The sequence below is a fragment of the Chrysochloris asiatica genome, unplaced genomic scaffold (assembly GCF_000296735.1).
Source record: "Chrysochloris asiatica unplaced genomic scaffold, ChrAsi1.0 scaffold00050, whole genome shotgun sequence".
Taxonomy (NCBI): domain Eukaryota; kingdom Metazoa; phylum Chordata; class Mammalia; order Afrosoricida; family Chrysochloridae; genus Chrysochloris; species Chrysochloris asiatica.
The window spans coordinates 6326992-6344496 of NW_006408568.1; the positions used below are offsets into that span (position 1 = coordinate 6326992).

Here is a 17505-nt window from a genome sequence, read left to right on the forward strand (position 1 = left end):
ATTGATCACAATAGCCACTATGAGATTGGGACCAGCCAACCTGCTCTGAGGGAAGACGGGGCAGTGACATCAGTACCTTCCCAGCCCCGGGGTTGGAGAGAAACCAGCTAGCTCTGGGAAACATACCACACTTCTGTGATAAAGGAAATACAATTCTAGACTTTTTTCCAAGTAAGCAGAAGTTCTTTTAGGGTGGGTAGAGTGGCTGATGTTGCCTTTTCCCCTGGGTACGTTGGGTGGGACAGCAGAGCTGTCACCTGTGTGTACTTGAGATGACTACTGACTTTAGGTTTTCCACCCTAAATGGTCAACAATACTGTGGACCACTGCCACCAACACAAAGTAAAAGCTGCGTAACAATAAATGTAGTGCAAAAACCTCTTTAGATCCAGTCTATAGGACTATTGTTTCCTAGGTATCCCCATTTCTCACTTAAATACTCTCATGACCACTGGCTCATTTTGGAAGCTGTCCAAGTCCATAGATGATATGGATATGTATCTGAAGCAAGTGTTGGAGAACTATGGCTCACAGGCCAAATGTGGCCTGTTGCCTACTCTTGTAAATAAAGTTTTATTGGAACACAGCCACACTCATTCATTTATCAACTGCCTATGGCTGCTTTGTGCTACAAAGGCAGAGTTGAAAAGTTTTAAGAGACAATATGGCCCATAGTGCCTAAAATATTTGCTGCCCTGGAAAATAAAGGCAATTTAGGGAATCATCTCTGGAAGCATAAGGAATTCTGATCCTTGAGGTAGGATCCTGGACAACTGAACCTCAGGAGTCACCAATGTGCCCTGATGCTCTGGGAACCAGAGCTTTCTCTGTGCTGTGAACAAACTCTCACCCATGCTGAACTGAAATGATCCCTGACCAAGTGTTAAAAACCCAGAGGAGGAGAGAGAGAGAGTGTGTATGTCTGTGTGAGTACAGTCAGGGTTCATTCCAAAAAGACAGATTGTTGGTTTTCACTTCTTGGGGCAAGGAAGATAACTATCTGCTTCTGAAAGCTCTGTAGGAGAGGCAGTCCAGCTCTGTGCCTGTGTTTTCTCTCATTCACATGCCAGCTTACTGTCAAAGCTAGAAAGCCCGATGGCAAAGGCCTGAAGTGCACACAATGGGTAGTTGTAGTCCAGTGTGAACACGTCGTCTGCTACACGTCCAAACTGCATGACTATGTAGTCAGCTGTAAACAGATAGAAATTAGGACATTTTAAAGTAATGGGCTTAAGATACAGAAAAATCCTCCAATTACTCCTCCAGTTAATCACCAGGTCTCTTGAAGGTTAAACAAAAGAAACTTTTAGGAAGATGGAAAGAGTAGTAGTATTATCATGAATGTCTGCTAAACAAGAGCAAAGTTTCTATCACTATTCTTCTTAACTACCAAGAATAGGAGGCTATTCCTGACTAGCATGATAGGGCAAGAGGAGAGAAAAGTCAAGGGTAGCTTACTGAAACAATACAAGCGCCATGGGCTAGAGTACACAGGAACCTGTACTGGAGGTTGTTTGTTGTTTGGTTTGCTCCCCTGAACAGCCTCAACTTCGCCTTCTCGGATTTGCTACCATAAACCTCGTACTCTTCCCTCCCTCCTCAACACAGTGGTTTACAAGTTTGTTTCGAAAATTGTAATTGTGCCTCTCAAGAGAAATAATCTCTTTCTTAAATAATTCTTAACTGAATGTGATTCCTTTTACCAATTATAGAGAAAATACTCATTTCCACAACTTGTTAAGAACATCTTTCTTCTATTCCTACCCAGCTCTTCCTGTGGCTTACGGTCATTTTCGTGGACAATCTGAAAGTTCTTCACAGATGCCTGAGTGACCCGGCCATGGAAGTTCAGGACGTAGGACTGAGTGTCATCATTCCAGACAGGGGCCTTGTTGTGTAGTTCAATCAAGTTCTCCATCATTTTGCTTTGCCATTTGGAAAGTAAGTTCTCGTGGTCCTGCTCAGAGGGAAAATCATTACTTTGTACATAAGAACTCAGTCTCAACTGTGAGGGAGGAAAGCAAGACAAAACCACAAATTCAACCAGGTCTTTAAATTCTTGTCCAACATTCAGCATTTCTCTTTGTAGACTAAGTGATTTTGAATGAGCAGCTTTAGCAAATACTCTGAAATAACACTTTTTCTAACGTTCTGGAGTAACAGCTCTCTTAAAGAAGACTGTAAACCATACTCAAGCTTGGGATTCTAGAAGCACCAACATACACACACATTGAACAGCTTGGGTTTGAACTGCGCAAGTCTACTTATACGCAGATTGTTTTTAAAACCTGTGTGACGCTAGTCATCTGCACGAGCAGTTTACCTTTCTAGTAAACTGTGCATTGCAGTGCAAGGCGATCTCTTGCAGTTTTCACGTATTTTCCATCATCCTTAGTGCAGTACTGTAAACCATGGGTAACACCATAGGACTTAGGCAAAGTGCCACGAGTGATGCTGGAAGTGCTCCCAAGGACCAGAGGAAAGCCGTGACAGTGTAAGAAAAAGCTCAGTTGCTTAATGTGTATCGTATGTGGATTGAGGTCTGCAGCTGCAATTGCCCACCATTTCAAGATAAATGAATCCAACATAAAGACCATTGTTATAAAAAGAAAAGGGAATTCAGGAAACCTTGTGCTTTTTGCAAAATATCTTTTTATCTTGTATTAAAAATGCTTTTATGTGAGTACACTATACATTTGTTGTTGTTAAGTTTCTTATGTCAGTTCGGACTCATAGTGACTCTGTGTAAGGTTTCTGAGGCTTTAAATCTTTGCAGGAGCAGAAAACCTCATCTTTCTTACACGTGGTTCACAATCCAGTGCTACCTACAGCACCACTGTGTTCCTGTGTAATACATATAACATATAAAGTATGTGTTGATTGTTTCTGTTTATCACTAAGGCTTCTTGTCAATAGTAGGCTATTAGTAATTAAGTTTTGGGGGAGTCAAAAGTTATAAGCAGATTTTCAACTGCTTTTTCAAATGTTCCTAAGCGGAGTTGTTCAATTGTCAAGGTGTGTACAGTATATGTACTTTAATTGATCTCTTCTGTATTGTATTCTTGTCCTTAGAATCCTTACAGTGATCAAATTATGTTCACATGTCAACAATGTGGGTGTATATATACGTTTTCTTTTCTTCCAATTGATCTCTTCTGTAGTCTAGTCTTCTCTTTTAAGAGTTCTTTTACAGATCAAATATGTTCTTACTTACATTTCGTGGCCGAAACGGTATCCGTTCATGATTCATATTCATCCCTGGAACAATCACAGACATTTTCCTAGGGCCTTTAAATCCAAGTACATTTGTTTCCTAAAAGATAGGAAAAGTATGTAGAACTTGAAAACAAAAAGTAAAAAGAGACCACATTCTTAATTTCTTGGGCATGTAAAATGTTGACAATGTCAGGAACACCAAAAATGATTATATTACTGTAGTTAAAGAGAACCAAAAACAAGTAATACTAAGCTTGCTTTAAACCTAATTTGAAACAATCTGAATTTAAAACAGATGCTATGGCTTGAAACTTTATTCTTACTCCTAAATGAAATTTGCAGTAACTGTCTAAGGACCAAACTGTCCACCTTTGTCATAAAAAAAAAAATATATATATATTCATTTCTCACTGAACAAAGGACATTGTATGGTATACAGTGAGAATTACAGTTTAAATTAAATACGTCTTATACCATTGTTGTTGTCTATTTAAGTACTGTTGAGTCAGTTCTGACTCATAGTAACCCTGTATGGGGTTTCCAATGAGTGCCTGGTGAGTTTGAATTGCAACCTTGCTGTTTAAACCAACCTTATGGTCCAGTGTTTATCCTACAGCACCACAGTAGCACTCCAGGACTTGTACCAGGAAGTAAAACACTCAAATGACTGTTAAACTAGGTGGATTATATAAATATAAATAAGCTTATTATCTCCCTCCCCCCAATATATGTGTATGCAGTATGTGTGTGTATATGGAAATACATATATAATCCATAGGACTCCCGGTGTGGTGCTATAGGATAAGCACTGGACTGTGAACCACAAGGTCAGTGGTTCAAACCCACTAGCTGCTCCTCAGAAACCCTATAATAGGCTGCTATTAGTCGGAACTGATTCCATGGCACTTAACAACACCACCAATACATAGGTTATAACATATAAGTGAGTCTGAGGCTAGAAAGAGAAAATACTATATAAGATGGTAGTCAAACTGTTCTCGGGTGCTTAAAGATACAAGCTCCCAGAAATCAAATGGTGAGAATAATTCTAATTTAAGTTAAGTTGAGGCTGTAAGATGAAAGCAACAACTAATTTGGGTTAATTCTTTCTTGCCTTCTTTTGCTCAACCACCCTTCTAATGCCTACTGTACGCCAAGGCCTGTGTTGTTGTTGGTTTAGTAGGAAGTGATTAAGTAAGTGTGGCTAGACCAAAGGCACTACAGGTGGGCCAGTGAGGCAGAATGACAGGAATGGGAGCGGGGAGCACCACTGGAGCAATCTGAAAGGAAAGGCTAATGTGCCCTATAGGACTTTATTCTGTAGGCACTGGGTACCCATTCAGTGATGTGAAGCATAAAACAGGATCCACTGGAGCTATGTTTTTGGAAGATTTATCTGACAGAAGTCTACAACAGACTACAGAGGGAAAGACCAGAAACAAAAGAGACCAGTTTCTCATTTATTGTAACTTCTGGCCAATGGGTAAGAGGTAAGAGGTAACTGAGTCCTGAATTAATACAGTGGCATTTAGGAAAATGGAAGAAGAGGTAAAGGAAAGACAGGACACAAAAGGAAAGAACAACTGAATTTGGCAGTTCCTTAGCTTTAAAAAATTAAAACAAGTATATGGAGAAAATGATACCAGCAATGGAAACAAGGGATCATATAAACAGAAATAAACCTGGGAGGGAAGATGATGAGTTTAGCTGTGGTTACATAAGTTTGAAACGCCAGCGTGAAGTCCAGGAGACTAAGGAAGGGAGTCAACTCCTGATTGGTACTTACATAACAAATGGCGGCCAGCTCCTGCCGGGTGTGGGCCTTCTCTACCAGGCCTTGGGCCTTGGCTGGGCTGACTCCATGGTCATAAACTGTAAACTTGGTCCCCATGAGGTTTGATCTAGAATCAGGAGAAAAAGTTACCAGGATGAGCTACACTTTTTCTCTCAGGCATACAGAATCTAGAAGTAACTATGCAGAAGCCTATTTTGCCTGTTCTCCAAATGTCTAAAATGCTCATCACTACATTTTCAAAGCTCTGTCATTAAAACAAAAAAAGGGACTTAAAAGAGTTTTAAAAAAGATTACCGCATCATTATATGCTCATTTGAAGGATTGTTCTGACACTTGATTTTTAAAATTTAAAATAACTTGAGATATTTTTATGTCAATATGTAAAGAGCTACCTCATTTTTTTTGGGGGGGAGGGGGAAGCGCCGTGACTCCATATAGTAAGCACTGCGCTGTGAACCACAAAATCCGATGTTTGAGCCTGCCTGCTGCTACAGGAGAAAGGTGAGGCTTTCCGCTCCTGAGATTTAAAGCCTCAGAAACCCTGTGAAAGGGTTGCTATGAGTTGGAACTGGCTCGACGGCACTTAATAACAATAACAACCTCATTTTTCTTAAAGCTGTTGCATACTTTCCACAGAATGGAAGAACTATGATTTATTTAAAGCATTCATTTATCCATTCACTCAACAAATATTTGCCCAGCACATACAATGTGCCAGCTATTATTAAGGATACAAAGGAGAAAGCAAGAGACTCTCCCCTCCTGGAACTCATATTGTAACGTGGATAGGCAGACAATGCACTCACAAAATAACACAATGACAGGTCATGAAGACTGCTGATGGTGGTGGTGGTGTGCCATGGTGGGCTTGAACCACCAACCTTGTAGCTAGCAGTCCAGTGCTTATCCTACAGAGAGCTACAACACTTTGATTCAAGAGTAGCAGGGATATTTTATCATTGTGATAATAGGGAAGGCCAAGCATAGAGATATAAGTGCAGGAGGTGAATCCTTCCAATTCCTTCTGCTTCTCAACAGCATAACTAGCATGATCATCATCTGTGAGTGAGCTGGGAGGGAGAGGGAAAGGGAAGTTTGACAAGAGAGATGTGAAACAATCATTTCAGATTGGGAGACACAATTGCTTAATGTGTGAATTTAAACACATTTTAAGTGAGATAAATCATCCTGGTTGTAATTTTTTCCAGCTTCTTTCAGCAACCACTGAACAGATTCAATTTGTCTGTCAATTTGTCACACTGTGGTAGCTGGCATGTTGCTGTGGTTCTGGAAGCTATGGCACTGTTATTTCAAACACCAAAAGGGTAACCCATGGTGGACAGATTTCAATGTCGCTGCTAGACTGAGGGGCACTGTAAAGGAAGGCCTAGCAATCGACTGTCTGAAAATGAGGCAATGAATTGGTCACAACAGAACAATGTCTCGTAGAGTGATAGAAATGAGCCCCCGAGGTTGGAAGGGGAGTACCCATGTGGGATCAGCACTGGACTGCTAACTGCAGGTTGGCAGTTCAAATCCACCGGTCGCTCATCAGAAACCCTATACAAGGTTGCTGTGAGGTGGAATCGACTTGATGGCACTTATCAACAACAAGACGGTTGGAAAGCATTCAGAATACACAGTGGCTACAACAGATCTGAGGCTGCCAATCATCATGAAGCTAAAGCAGGACCAGGCATAGTTGTAATTCTGTTGTACTGGGGGTTATTAGATTTCGTGGCAATGAACATGCTCCTCAAAGCACAGAACAAGTGAAGAGTTTGACTTAACCAGGTCTCAAGTTTTACCAAGTAAAAATGATGTAGAAAGAGGGTCAAGGGAGCTAAGGGTATATTCAAGGAAGCGATCATATATACACAAGAGATCATTTCTGTACATTCTCTCCACGGATCTATCTGTTTATCTGTGTGCCAGCTTTTCTCCATATAGGTCAGCAACGTTCTTGTTAGCATTATTCCTAGGTATCTTACAGTGTGTCTTGTTACTATGATGGAAACTGTCACATTTCTATTTTCTAATTGTTTATTGCTGAGTATTGTTGTTATTAGGTGCCGTGGAGTTGGGACCAACTCATAGCGACCTTACACACAAGAGAACAAAACACTGCCCGGTCCTGTGCCATCCTCACAATTGTGCTACACGTGAGCCCATTGCTGCTGCCACTGTGCCAATCTATCTCGTTAGGGATCTTCCTCTTTCTCGCTGACCCTTCACTTTACCAAGAAGGATTTCCTTTTCCAGGGACTGGTCCCTCCTGATAATTGCTGGGTATAAAAGAAAGCTATTGATTTCTATATGTTGACCTTTTTTTTTGCCAACCTCACTGAACTGTTAATTGTTCTAAAAGTTTTTCAGTTGATTCTCGTAGATTTCTAGATAGATAATCATATCATCTACAAATGAGATAATTTTGTTATCCTCTCAACCTTTATAAAAATCTCTATGTTTCCTAGGAAGTGGTGCTGGCAAAACTGGATATCCATTTGTAGAAAAATGTAGCAGGATCCAGATCTCACACCACATAAAAACTAGCTCAAACTAAAGTATAGACTTAAATGTAAAACCTAAAACTAATAAAGATCCTAGAAGAAAAAATAGGGGCAAACATAGGGGTCCTAATTTATGGTATAAATAGCCTATCAAACATAACTTGAAATGTACAAACAGCAGATGATAAACTAGATGACTGAGACCTCCTAAAAATTAAAAACTTATGTGCATCAAAAGATTTCTCTAAAAGAGTGAAATGAGAACCTACAGATTGGGAAACATTTGTTTTTGTCAACAACTTATCCGACAGGGACTAATCTCTAAAACTGATAGAAAATTTCAATACCTAAACAACAAAAAGACAAATAATCCAATTAAAAACCCTGCAAAGGATATAAAGACATTTCATTAAAGACAACATTCAGGTGACCAACAAATACATGAAGAAATGCTCACAGTTATTAACTATTTCAAACCCACTGAGTCAGTTCTGACTCATAGAGACTCTATAGGACAGAGAATGGTCCCAGAGTGTTTCCAAGGCTATAACTCTTTGCAGAAACAGACTACCACATCTTTCTGTTGTTGTTAAGCGCCGCCAAGTCTATTCTGACTCATAGAGACCCTGTATAGGGTTTCCGAGGAGTAGCTGGTGGGTTTAAACTCCTGACCTTGTGGTTCTCAATCCAAGGCTGATCCTACAGCGCCATGCCAGGAATCCTCACTACCCATTGTTGTTGCTGATGATAAGTGCCGTCAAGTAGATTCTGAGCCACAGCAACGCTGTACAGGGTTTCTGAGGAGTAGGTGGTAAGTTTGAATTTCTAACCTTGTGGTTCAAATAGATTTTGCAGTCCAGTGCATTAGCCTGCAGTGCCACACCAGGTTTGTATTAGATCACTACCCATTAATGAGATGTAAATCGAAACAACCCCGAGATATCATCTCACCCTAGCAATTAAAAAAACAATGCTAGCAAGGGTGTAGGGAGGCTGAAACGCTCATACACTGCTGGTAGTATTACAAACGGCACAATCATTGTGGAAAATGGCATGGCACTTCCTTAAAAAGTTGGAAACAAACACTGTATGACCTAGCAATCCCTCTACTGGTATATATCCTAGAAAAATAAGAGTTGTGACAAACAGATGCATGCAGCCCATGTTCATCGCAGCACTAGTCACAATAGTAAAAAGACAGAAACAACCTAACTGCCCATCAATGGATGGATGGAAAAACAAACTATGGTACATAGACACAATGGAATTCTATGAGATGTCAAATAACAATGAATCTGCAAAACGTCTCACAACATGGATGAACCTGGAGGACGTTACGTTGGATGAAGTAAGTCAGTCACAAAAGGTCAACTATTATGATACCACTATTATAAAAAGCCAAGAAAAGGTTTACACACAAAAAGAAACATTCTTTGAAGTTATCAGGGACCAGAGTATAGCTAAATAGTTGCTGCTGTTTTTGTTAAGTGCCATTGAATTGCTTCTGACTCATAGTGTCCCTGTATAGGATTTCTGAGGAGCGACTGGTGGGTCTGAACTGCTGATCTTGTGGTTAGCAGTCCAGTGCATATCCTACAGTGCCACACCAGCTAGATAGTAAAACAACGGGTATTAACTTGAGTGAAGGGAAAGGCAATACATAATAATGAGGAGGTCAGCCCATCATGACCAAGGAAGGCAAAGGAAGTCACTGTGAGGTACACCAAAGTAAAAGAGACCAAGGATAAAAACAATTACTCACACAATCCTACAATAACAGTAATGGCAGTGGTGGTGAAGCACTGTTGAGTTGGTTCCACCTCATAGTGATGCTGTGTAGGGCTTCTGAGGAGTAGCTGGTGGGTCCGAACCACCATCCTTGTGGTTAGCAGTCCACCAGGACTCCACACTGATGAGTAGATACATAGGTGTACATGTAAGCTGAACAGGTGTGGGATGGCATATGGGAGCATACCCAGGCGCATCTATAGGTTCAGCAGAGGGTAAGTCTACATTGTATGTATTTGTATGTGCTGCAAATATAGCTATGTAAATAGTAAAGCACACTGCGGCAGAGTTAGGAAATTCCTTATCCATAGTCAAACACCTTTAGGGACTGAGTTAGTAGGCTTGAGGGCTTAGGGCCATAGCCTCAGGGGGCATCTAAGTCGAATGACATAACATAGTCCATAAAGACAATGTTCTACAATCTACTTTGGTGAGTAATAACTAGTGTCTCAAAAGCCTGTGAGTGCATTAGGTACCACTCCACACTTACTAAAATGGCACACATTAGTGAGACTAATTGGAAATGGATAGTGCTGATGGTTGAGCAACATGGGGAGGACAGGTGGTGTGGCTGGATTATACATATAAAAATGTTTGAAATAGCAACTATTTTGTTGTATATATATTTCTACAATTAAATAAACAAATAATTATAAAACCAAAAATAAAAAGACTAATTTTACAAAGTGTTAGCCAAAGAATGAGAGCAACTGGAGCTCTCAGGGACTGCAAAATAATACACATTCAATTTGTAAAACAGACATTTTCTTAATAAAATAACTTACAAAAAAAAACCCAAAAAGCCTGTGAGTGAACATCTAAGATACAACTATTGGTCTCTTCCTGTCCAGAACAAAGAAAAGTGAACAAAATCCAAGACTCAGGGAAACAGCCCAAAGGATGGATACATGAACCACAGCCTCCAACCACTAGCCTGAGACCAGAAGAATTAGACAGTGCCCAGTTAGCGCTACCGTCAGCTCTGGTCAGGATTGCAACAGAGATTCTAAACAGAGCGGGAGAAAAATGGGAAATAAAATTCAAAGTCATAAAAAAATATCAGACTTATTGGTGACAAGAGGCTAAAGGAACCTTCTAGACAACCTTCAAACCTGGAGTTGAACCCACCCACCCCTGGAGATCACCTTTCAATCAAACAACTGACAGGCCTATACAGTAAACAATAAGGACCCTGGTAGTGTAGTGGATTATGAGTTGGCCTGCTAACTGCAAGGTCCGAAGTTTGAATCAGTCTACCCCTGAGACTATCACCCTAAACTTTCACAGAGAGAAAGATGAGGCTTTCTGTCTTGGAAATCCCATTCCGAGTTGTTACAAATTGGGACTGACTCGGTGGCACACAACCACAGTGAACAAGAACACTCAGGAGGAACAAAATCCTCAGAACAATCAACCAAAAAGGACTAAAAGGGCAATATTCACCTAAAAACAAAGCTCAGAAGGCAGCAAAGGGCAGGAAAGAAGAACAGGGAATGAAGGGAAGAAGTGGAATTATAACTGTCATAAAATGTGTAGAAATTGTTGAATGGAAAACTAATTTGCTCTGTAAGCTTTCACCCAAACCTCAATAAAATGTTAAATAAAAAACCAACAAAACAGTACTTGAAGAACGAACTTTCTTAGACGTCTCTTGAATAAAAACCTGCATGTTTCAGACATCTACTTCTTTTGTTCTGATTATGATGTAAAAACCTTTTGCATCCACCATTAAACTTAATGTTTGCCCTGTTTTCTGATAAATGTTCTTTACCAAGTTAAGAAGTTTTCTTCTATTCCTTTCTCCTAAGTGCTTCTCTTAGAAATTGCTGTTTTTACCAGGAGTCCTATTGTGGTGCTGTGGATTACTGAGTTGGACTTCAAAGTCGGTTTGAACCGCAAGTTCGGTGGTTCAAACTCACCAGCCGCTCCTCGGAAACCCTACACAGGGTCGCTTTGAGTTGGAAACGACTTGATGGCACTTAACAACAACAATATTCACATTCTACTGACATGGCTATATATGCTTTCTCCATTAATCTATCAAAAGGAAAACAAAAAAACTATCATTGACTTTCCCAATTTTTAATAATCCTTCCATTCCTGGACTGATTATATTTTTTCTTCTTTTAATACACACTGAATTTGATTTGCTAAGATTTGATTTCTGGTCTCTCTATGCACATTCACGAGCGTCATTTGTCATTTTCTTTTGTTTTTTTTTTTACTGTCTTTCACAGGTTTTACTATGTTCTGCAGGCCTGGAAGGTCTAAGTTCTTTCAAAGATCTAAGTTCCTTAAAAAGCTAGCCTCCATCTGTAGTCAGAACTGACCACAGTAACATTAGCATCAGAAAAGTACAGAGACTGATACAAGGCTCCTTTCACCTGAGTTTGCCGATATAACTTTCTCCTTCCCGAGACAAATCTGTTGGATCAGTGGAGATAAGGTAGTTGGATGTTTTGCTCTTTTTCCGCTTTCTGCCTGCAAGAAGAAATATCTAGAAAAAAGAATCAGTCAAAAATGAAGTCAAAAGACACCCTGAGCTTTGTTTTCCCATTCATTCAACAAATATTTAACAAATGCCTGCCTATCGTGTACCAAGCAGACAATATTTTTTTTGTTCCCCCTTTTCTTAACTCTTATTCTGCTTCATAGTATTCACTACCAGTGCTTCCTTCCTGTACAAATTTTCTAAATTTGCTAGCTTTAATTCTCCACTTAATTGCTTACAAGTTTAAGTTCTCAAATCTCCAGTAACTTCTTAAAGAGCTTCATCCAATGACATGACTAAGCATCTATCCACAGACATGGCAGTGGTTTGGAGGCTGAGTGTTGTCTGTGGTGCTCTAGGAGCCCAAGCTCTGTTCCTCTGAACTCCAGTGACCAGACCTGCTCTTGTCTCAGCATTTCTCCAGGAATGCAGCACATTCACCTGTCCCCCAGCCACTGTGCTGGTTCCAGAGCTGCATCTCTCCACTGGACTGGTGAGAAGGTTGTCAGTGTTTTGCTCCTGGGCCTGCTCCCAGCTGCTTATCTGTATCCTTGCCCTGCGACAGACTATTCTCTCTAGCTGCGGTTCTCACTCTCCATGGTCACTGGGGCATGGGTCAGGTTGTTACTATGTCCATGAGGTTGCACCACAGAAAGCTGCCAAGGCTGGCCTCCTGGCACTCTCGGCTTTAACCTTTGCTGGTCTACTATTTCAACTATCACGATGTGGCATCTGCAAAGCTGTGGCCATGCTGTGGAAACTCTGACTTGACTTAGTCTCTTAAAAAAAGATTGTACACCCCTCTGCCTCTGCTCTGCCACCCCGTTCAACTGTCAGTAAGGAGGAAATAACAGATGTCCACTGGTGAGACAGCCCTCGTCTAATAACCTGGTTCTTTTCACAATTTAATCTTGGAGGAAAAGGTTTGAGAGGAATTAATATTCACAGACTAGTGAGACTGCCTTCCGTATTCTAGTGAGATAATGGGACTGTCTCCTAGCTTTTTAGAAGACTCACAGTGTGGCAAAACATTGTATATGAGTGTGTACCTTTTAATTTATCAGTCTCTTAATGGGAATTCAATTTGTTGCTATCAGCATATTACAATCATACCTCTTCAATATTTGTTCTAGGAATGATGGACAGTGGGAATGTCTATTAACTCATAAATAAAGATTTTGCAGAAAATTTTAACTGTCTTAAGTTTTTAGAAACATCCTCATCTGTTTTTTTTATGCTCTTCTGTCGATGGTTACAAGTCCTAGTGAAACTTTAAAATGAGGAAATGTCTCATTAATTTCTGAATTTTAGGAGGCAAAGCTTGGAGAATGTTTGAATATAGATAAAAATTCCATTCCTTGTAGATGTATCAAAATATAGATTGCAAACTGAGACATTATCCTTCAAATGTCATTAAATAATCTGCCTACAAATATAAAACTGAAAAGTAACAAACTATTATTTTCTTACTTTGGGCATCTCTAATGTGAAAATTTTTAAATAAAATGATACGTTAAAAAAACAAGAATCTCTCCATGGAGAGACTAGATCACAGACACCCTCTTCACCCTTTACTGTGAGCATCCTGATATCCCTTTGTTGTTGCTCCCTATAATTTCCATGATATGAATATTGTCATATTCATACATCCTTTCTTAAACTCAACTAGATTTGGACAATAGCAGGGGATCGGGATCGGCAGGGGCTCAGAGTTTAGAATGAATCACACAGAAGTGGTTTTGAATGTGGCTGTGCCACCAACTGTGATTTTGAGCAGTAAATTATTCTCTTAACCCCCATAACCTCATCCATGAAGTAAGGATAAGAAATACTACCTTGTTCAAAGAGGAAACCAGTCCACAGGACTAATGACAGTCCATATGAACCACAGCCTCGTCTAACCTGAGACCAGAAGCACTACATGGCACCTGGCTACCATTACCAGCCATTCTGACCAGGACACAATAGAAGGTCCCAAATAGGATGGGAGAAAAATGTAGAACAAAATTCAAATTCCTAAAAAAGGCCAGACTTATTGGACCAATAGAGGCACCCCTGAGTCTATCACCCTAATCTGACCTTAGAACTTGGAACTGAAGCTATTTCTGGAGGCTACCATTCAGCCAAATAAAACATTATCACCCATGAGTGTTCCCTTAAACAATCAACTATAGGAGATCAAACAATCAACATTTACTGAAAAAACAAAGGTGAGAAACTAAGGAGGGGGATGGAAGACAGATCAATGGAAACAGAACCAACAATGGAATAATGAGAATGCTGACACTGTGTGCAAACTGGACCCTCCTGGAACACTTCGTGTAAAAATTGTTAAATGGAACTTAATTCGCTGTGTAAACTTTCACCTAAACACAATGAAATACATTTTTTTGAAAAAAAAAACTTACCATGCAACATTGTTTGTTATAAAGATTACAAGTGATTAATAAAAGCATTTAGTGCATGCCTTATGTGTAGTAAACATTCAATACACAGTGGCCATGGCCATATGGCACTGAACTGCAAGGTCAGCGGTTCAAACTCACCAGCCATTCCTCAGAAACCCTATACATGGTCACTCTGAGTTGGAACCGACTCAATGCCATTTAACAACAACATAACAACAATGGGACTCTTGGTGTGGGGCTGTAGGATCAGCAACGATTGCGTACTACAAGGTCAGTGGTTCAAACCCACCAGCTGCTTCTCAGAAACCCTGTATAGAGTCATTATGAGTCAGAATTGACTCAATGGCACTTTAACAACAACAATGTAATAACAATGATACCTATTGTCATGATCTCATTTCTAGACTCTTATTTAAAGTCATCCACTTACAGCTGGTGTTAATACAATATAAGTTGGCCATTTGTTGTTAAGTGCCATTGAGTCAGTTCTGACTCATAGCAACCCTGTACAGGGTTTCCAAGAAGCAGCTGGTGGGTTTGAACCACTGACTTTGTGGTTTGCAGTCCAGTGCTGATCCTATAGTGCCACACCAAGTTGTCCATAAGCAAGTATTAAATGACGTCAAAAATATGTATAAGATGAATTAAAATTTCTAGAATAAGAAATTAGACATCTATTTAACTTACATGTTTTTCTAGATTTCTAATTCTACCTATTCCTTAACACTTGGTCTCCTTCTGCCATAATGTCATGCTATACTATAAAAAAAAATTTTTTTAAATGAAACACAAAGAGCATACTGTAATACCAAAAAAATAAGTACTGAGATAGAGGTAAATAATTATCTTCAAATATTCTCTCCCATTATGGATAAAGCTCCTTTTTCTTTTGGGGGGAGAAGGGGAGCAATAGGGACTTGCCTATTAGACTATGAGCTTTTTGAAAACAGTGATAACACAATATTTGGGAATTAATAAATATAATCTCCTTCTGGCTGACTTGGTTTATTTTCAGGGCTATTTCCTTATGTTAAAGGCCCATCAACCATCTATTTTCAAAACGTTCTTCCCCCCTCTACCTCAAGATTTGTCCAAGGAATCAATTCTCATACCTTCCGATTTTCATCTTTTTCCAAGTGCATATAATAGGTGGGGAAGAGACCCCGGTCCATTCCTTTTTTATCCCTGGTTATCCGACATTTTACGGTGATACCTCGAGGGGCAGGACTATATGCAAACTCCTCTAAATTCTCCACCTCTCCCAGCTGGCAATCAGCCTGCTGGGCTGCAGTACTGGAAGCTCCTGTATCCTGGAAGAACAACAGTCGGAAAAATCTTATCATCTCTGTGAGAAACACTTAATAGACAAAAAAACCTACTGATTTTACTCCTATGGCTTCTGACAAAATGAGGAGGAACCAACAAATTAAATAGACACCAATACTGGGAGTAACGAAGCAGCCAAATATGGAAAGAAGGAAATTGCCTCACAAAGTTGACTTGAGACAAGAAATCAAAAGTCATGAACTTCAAGGTTAACTTTAACCATCTGAAGGAACCCTCATTCAGTAATGGCATTTAATACTGAAGAAATGTTTAGGAAATACTCAAATCAGCTCCAGTGGAAGAAGATTCAAAGCTACATACTGTCGTTGACTTCTGGCTAGAAGCAGAATTGGGTCTTTCTGTTTCTGGATGTGGTGAATGAGATCTTAACTTTTTCCCTTCTTCTTCTTCCCCATCAGTATCCTCCTCATCGAAGTTCAAACTCCCTGAGATACCTGGAAGAAAAAGAACTGTCAACAACTGTGAACACAGGCTTAAAAAAGAGAAGCAAGTATTTAGAGAGAGTTTCAATGTTCTTGTTTGAAACTTTCTAAGTTAGCCTAACCAGAACAAAGCTATTTTATACAAAATTCAACAAATCTTTCTTCATATTTTCACCCTCACCTCCATTAAAAATATAAACATATACTTGTCACTCCTAGGTGGTTACCCAAGAGAAAGAAAACATATGTCCATACAAAACTTGTATACAAATGTTCATAGCAACTTTGTGATAGCAAAAAACTGGAATCAACCTAACTGTCCATCATTTAGATAAGCCAATTGTGCTGTAGAGATACAATGGAATACTAGCAATTTTGAAAAGTAACAAACTATACATGAGGAACATGGATGAATCTCAGAATCAATATGCTGAGTAAAATAGGCCAGGTTAAGAAAAAAAAAAAAAAAAAAGATTAATATGATTCCATTTATATGAAAATACCAGTGATTTGGGACAATCAGATGGAGGGAGGGATGGGTTCCAAAAGGGTACCAGGAAACGATGATAGAAATTTCATGGTCTTGACTGTGATAGTTTTACAGATGTATACATAATCAAAACTAATCAAACTATCTGAAGAGCAATACACTTTAAAAATGTGCAGTTTATTGTACATCAATTATTTGTCAATGAAGTTGGGGAGGGGGAGCCTGTTAGTAAAAGAACAGAACTTTTTTAATCTGATAAAGATATTTAAAATAAATAGCAAGCTCATACCTAAAGGTGAAACTTTGAAAGCTTCCCTATGAGATGAGAAAAGACGAGGAAGTGCACCATTACCACTTCTATTCAGGACTGAGCTAGAGAACACAGTCAGCACAACAGGGCAAGATAAAAGAAAGAAAAGGCCTAAGGGCTGATAAGGAAGAAATTAAATTTACTATTTATAGGCGATACGATTCTCTATGCAGAAAATCCAAAAGAATCTGTAGATAAATAAAGAGGGCTTAACAAGATTTCTGAATAAAAGATCAATACACAAAAGTCCATTGCTTTTTTTAAGTACAAGCAATAAAAATTTAGAAATTGAGCACTTAAAAAAATGATACAATTTACAATAGAATCAAAGATATTGAGTCCCTAGGAATAAATCTAATATATAATGTTCCTTTCTAAGTTATTAAAAACATTAAAGAAACACTTCCAAATACACTAAAACAACCTTAACATAATAATACAATAATAATAATGTTTTAATGTTGCAAAGTAGTGCCTGTTTGTTATTGCAAATCATTGTATGTATCTTAAATTTTTTTCTACTAGGGCCTTGGGTGGCACTGTAGGATGATCACTGGATTACTAACTGCAAATTCAGCAGTTTAAACCCACTAGTCACTCCACAGGAGAAAAGATGAGACTTTCTGTTCCCATAAAGATTTACAACCTAGGAAGCCATATACAGAGTCGCTCCTAGCAGGAAGCGACTCAACGGCATGATGGCACACCATCACCACCGCCACCACCAT

At 39.3% G+C, this 17505-nt stretch overlaps 1 protein-coding gene and 1 pseudogene across 1 annotated transcript in view; one reads left to right on the forward strand and one right to left on the reverse strand.

Moving 5' to 3' along the window:
- Nucleotides 1-1055: 1055 nt before the first annotated feature.
- Nucleotides 1056-17505, reverse strand: part of TULP3 (tubby like protein 3) — a 37268-nt gene continuing 20818 nt past the window's right edge. Inside the window, exons 5-11 of the mRNA XM_006862771.1 lie at nt 15856-15989; nt 15321-15518; nt 11694-11806; nt 5003-5117; nt 3215-3313; nt 1786-1957; nt 1056-1189 (exon numbers count right to left, since the gene is read on the reverse strand). Coding sequence (XP_006862833.1) covers nt 1056-1189; nt 1786-1957; nt 3215-3313; nt 5003-5117; nt 11694-11806; nt 15321-15518; nt 15856-15989 — 965 coding nt within the window. The remainder of the gene's footprint in view (nt 1190-1785; nt 1958-3214; nt 3314-5002; nt 5118-11693; nt 11807-15320; nt 15519-15855; nt 15990-17505) is intronic.
- Nucleotides 12117-12566, forward strand: LOC102840312 (annotated as a pseudogene).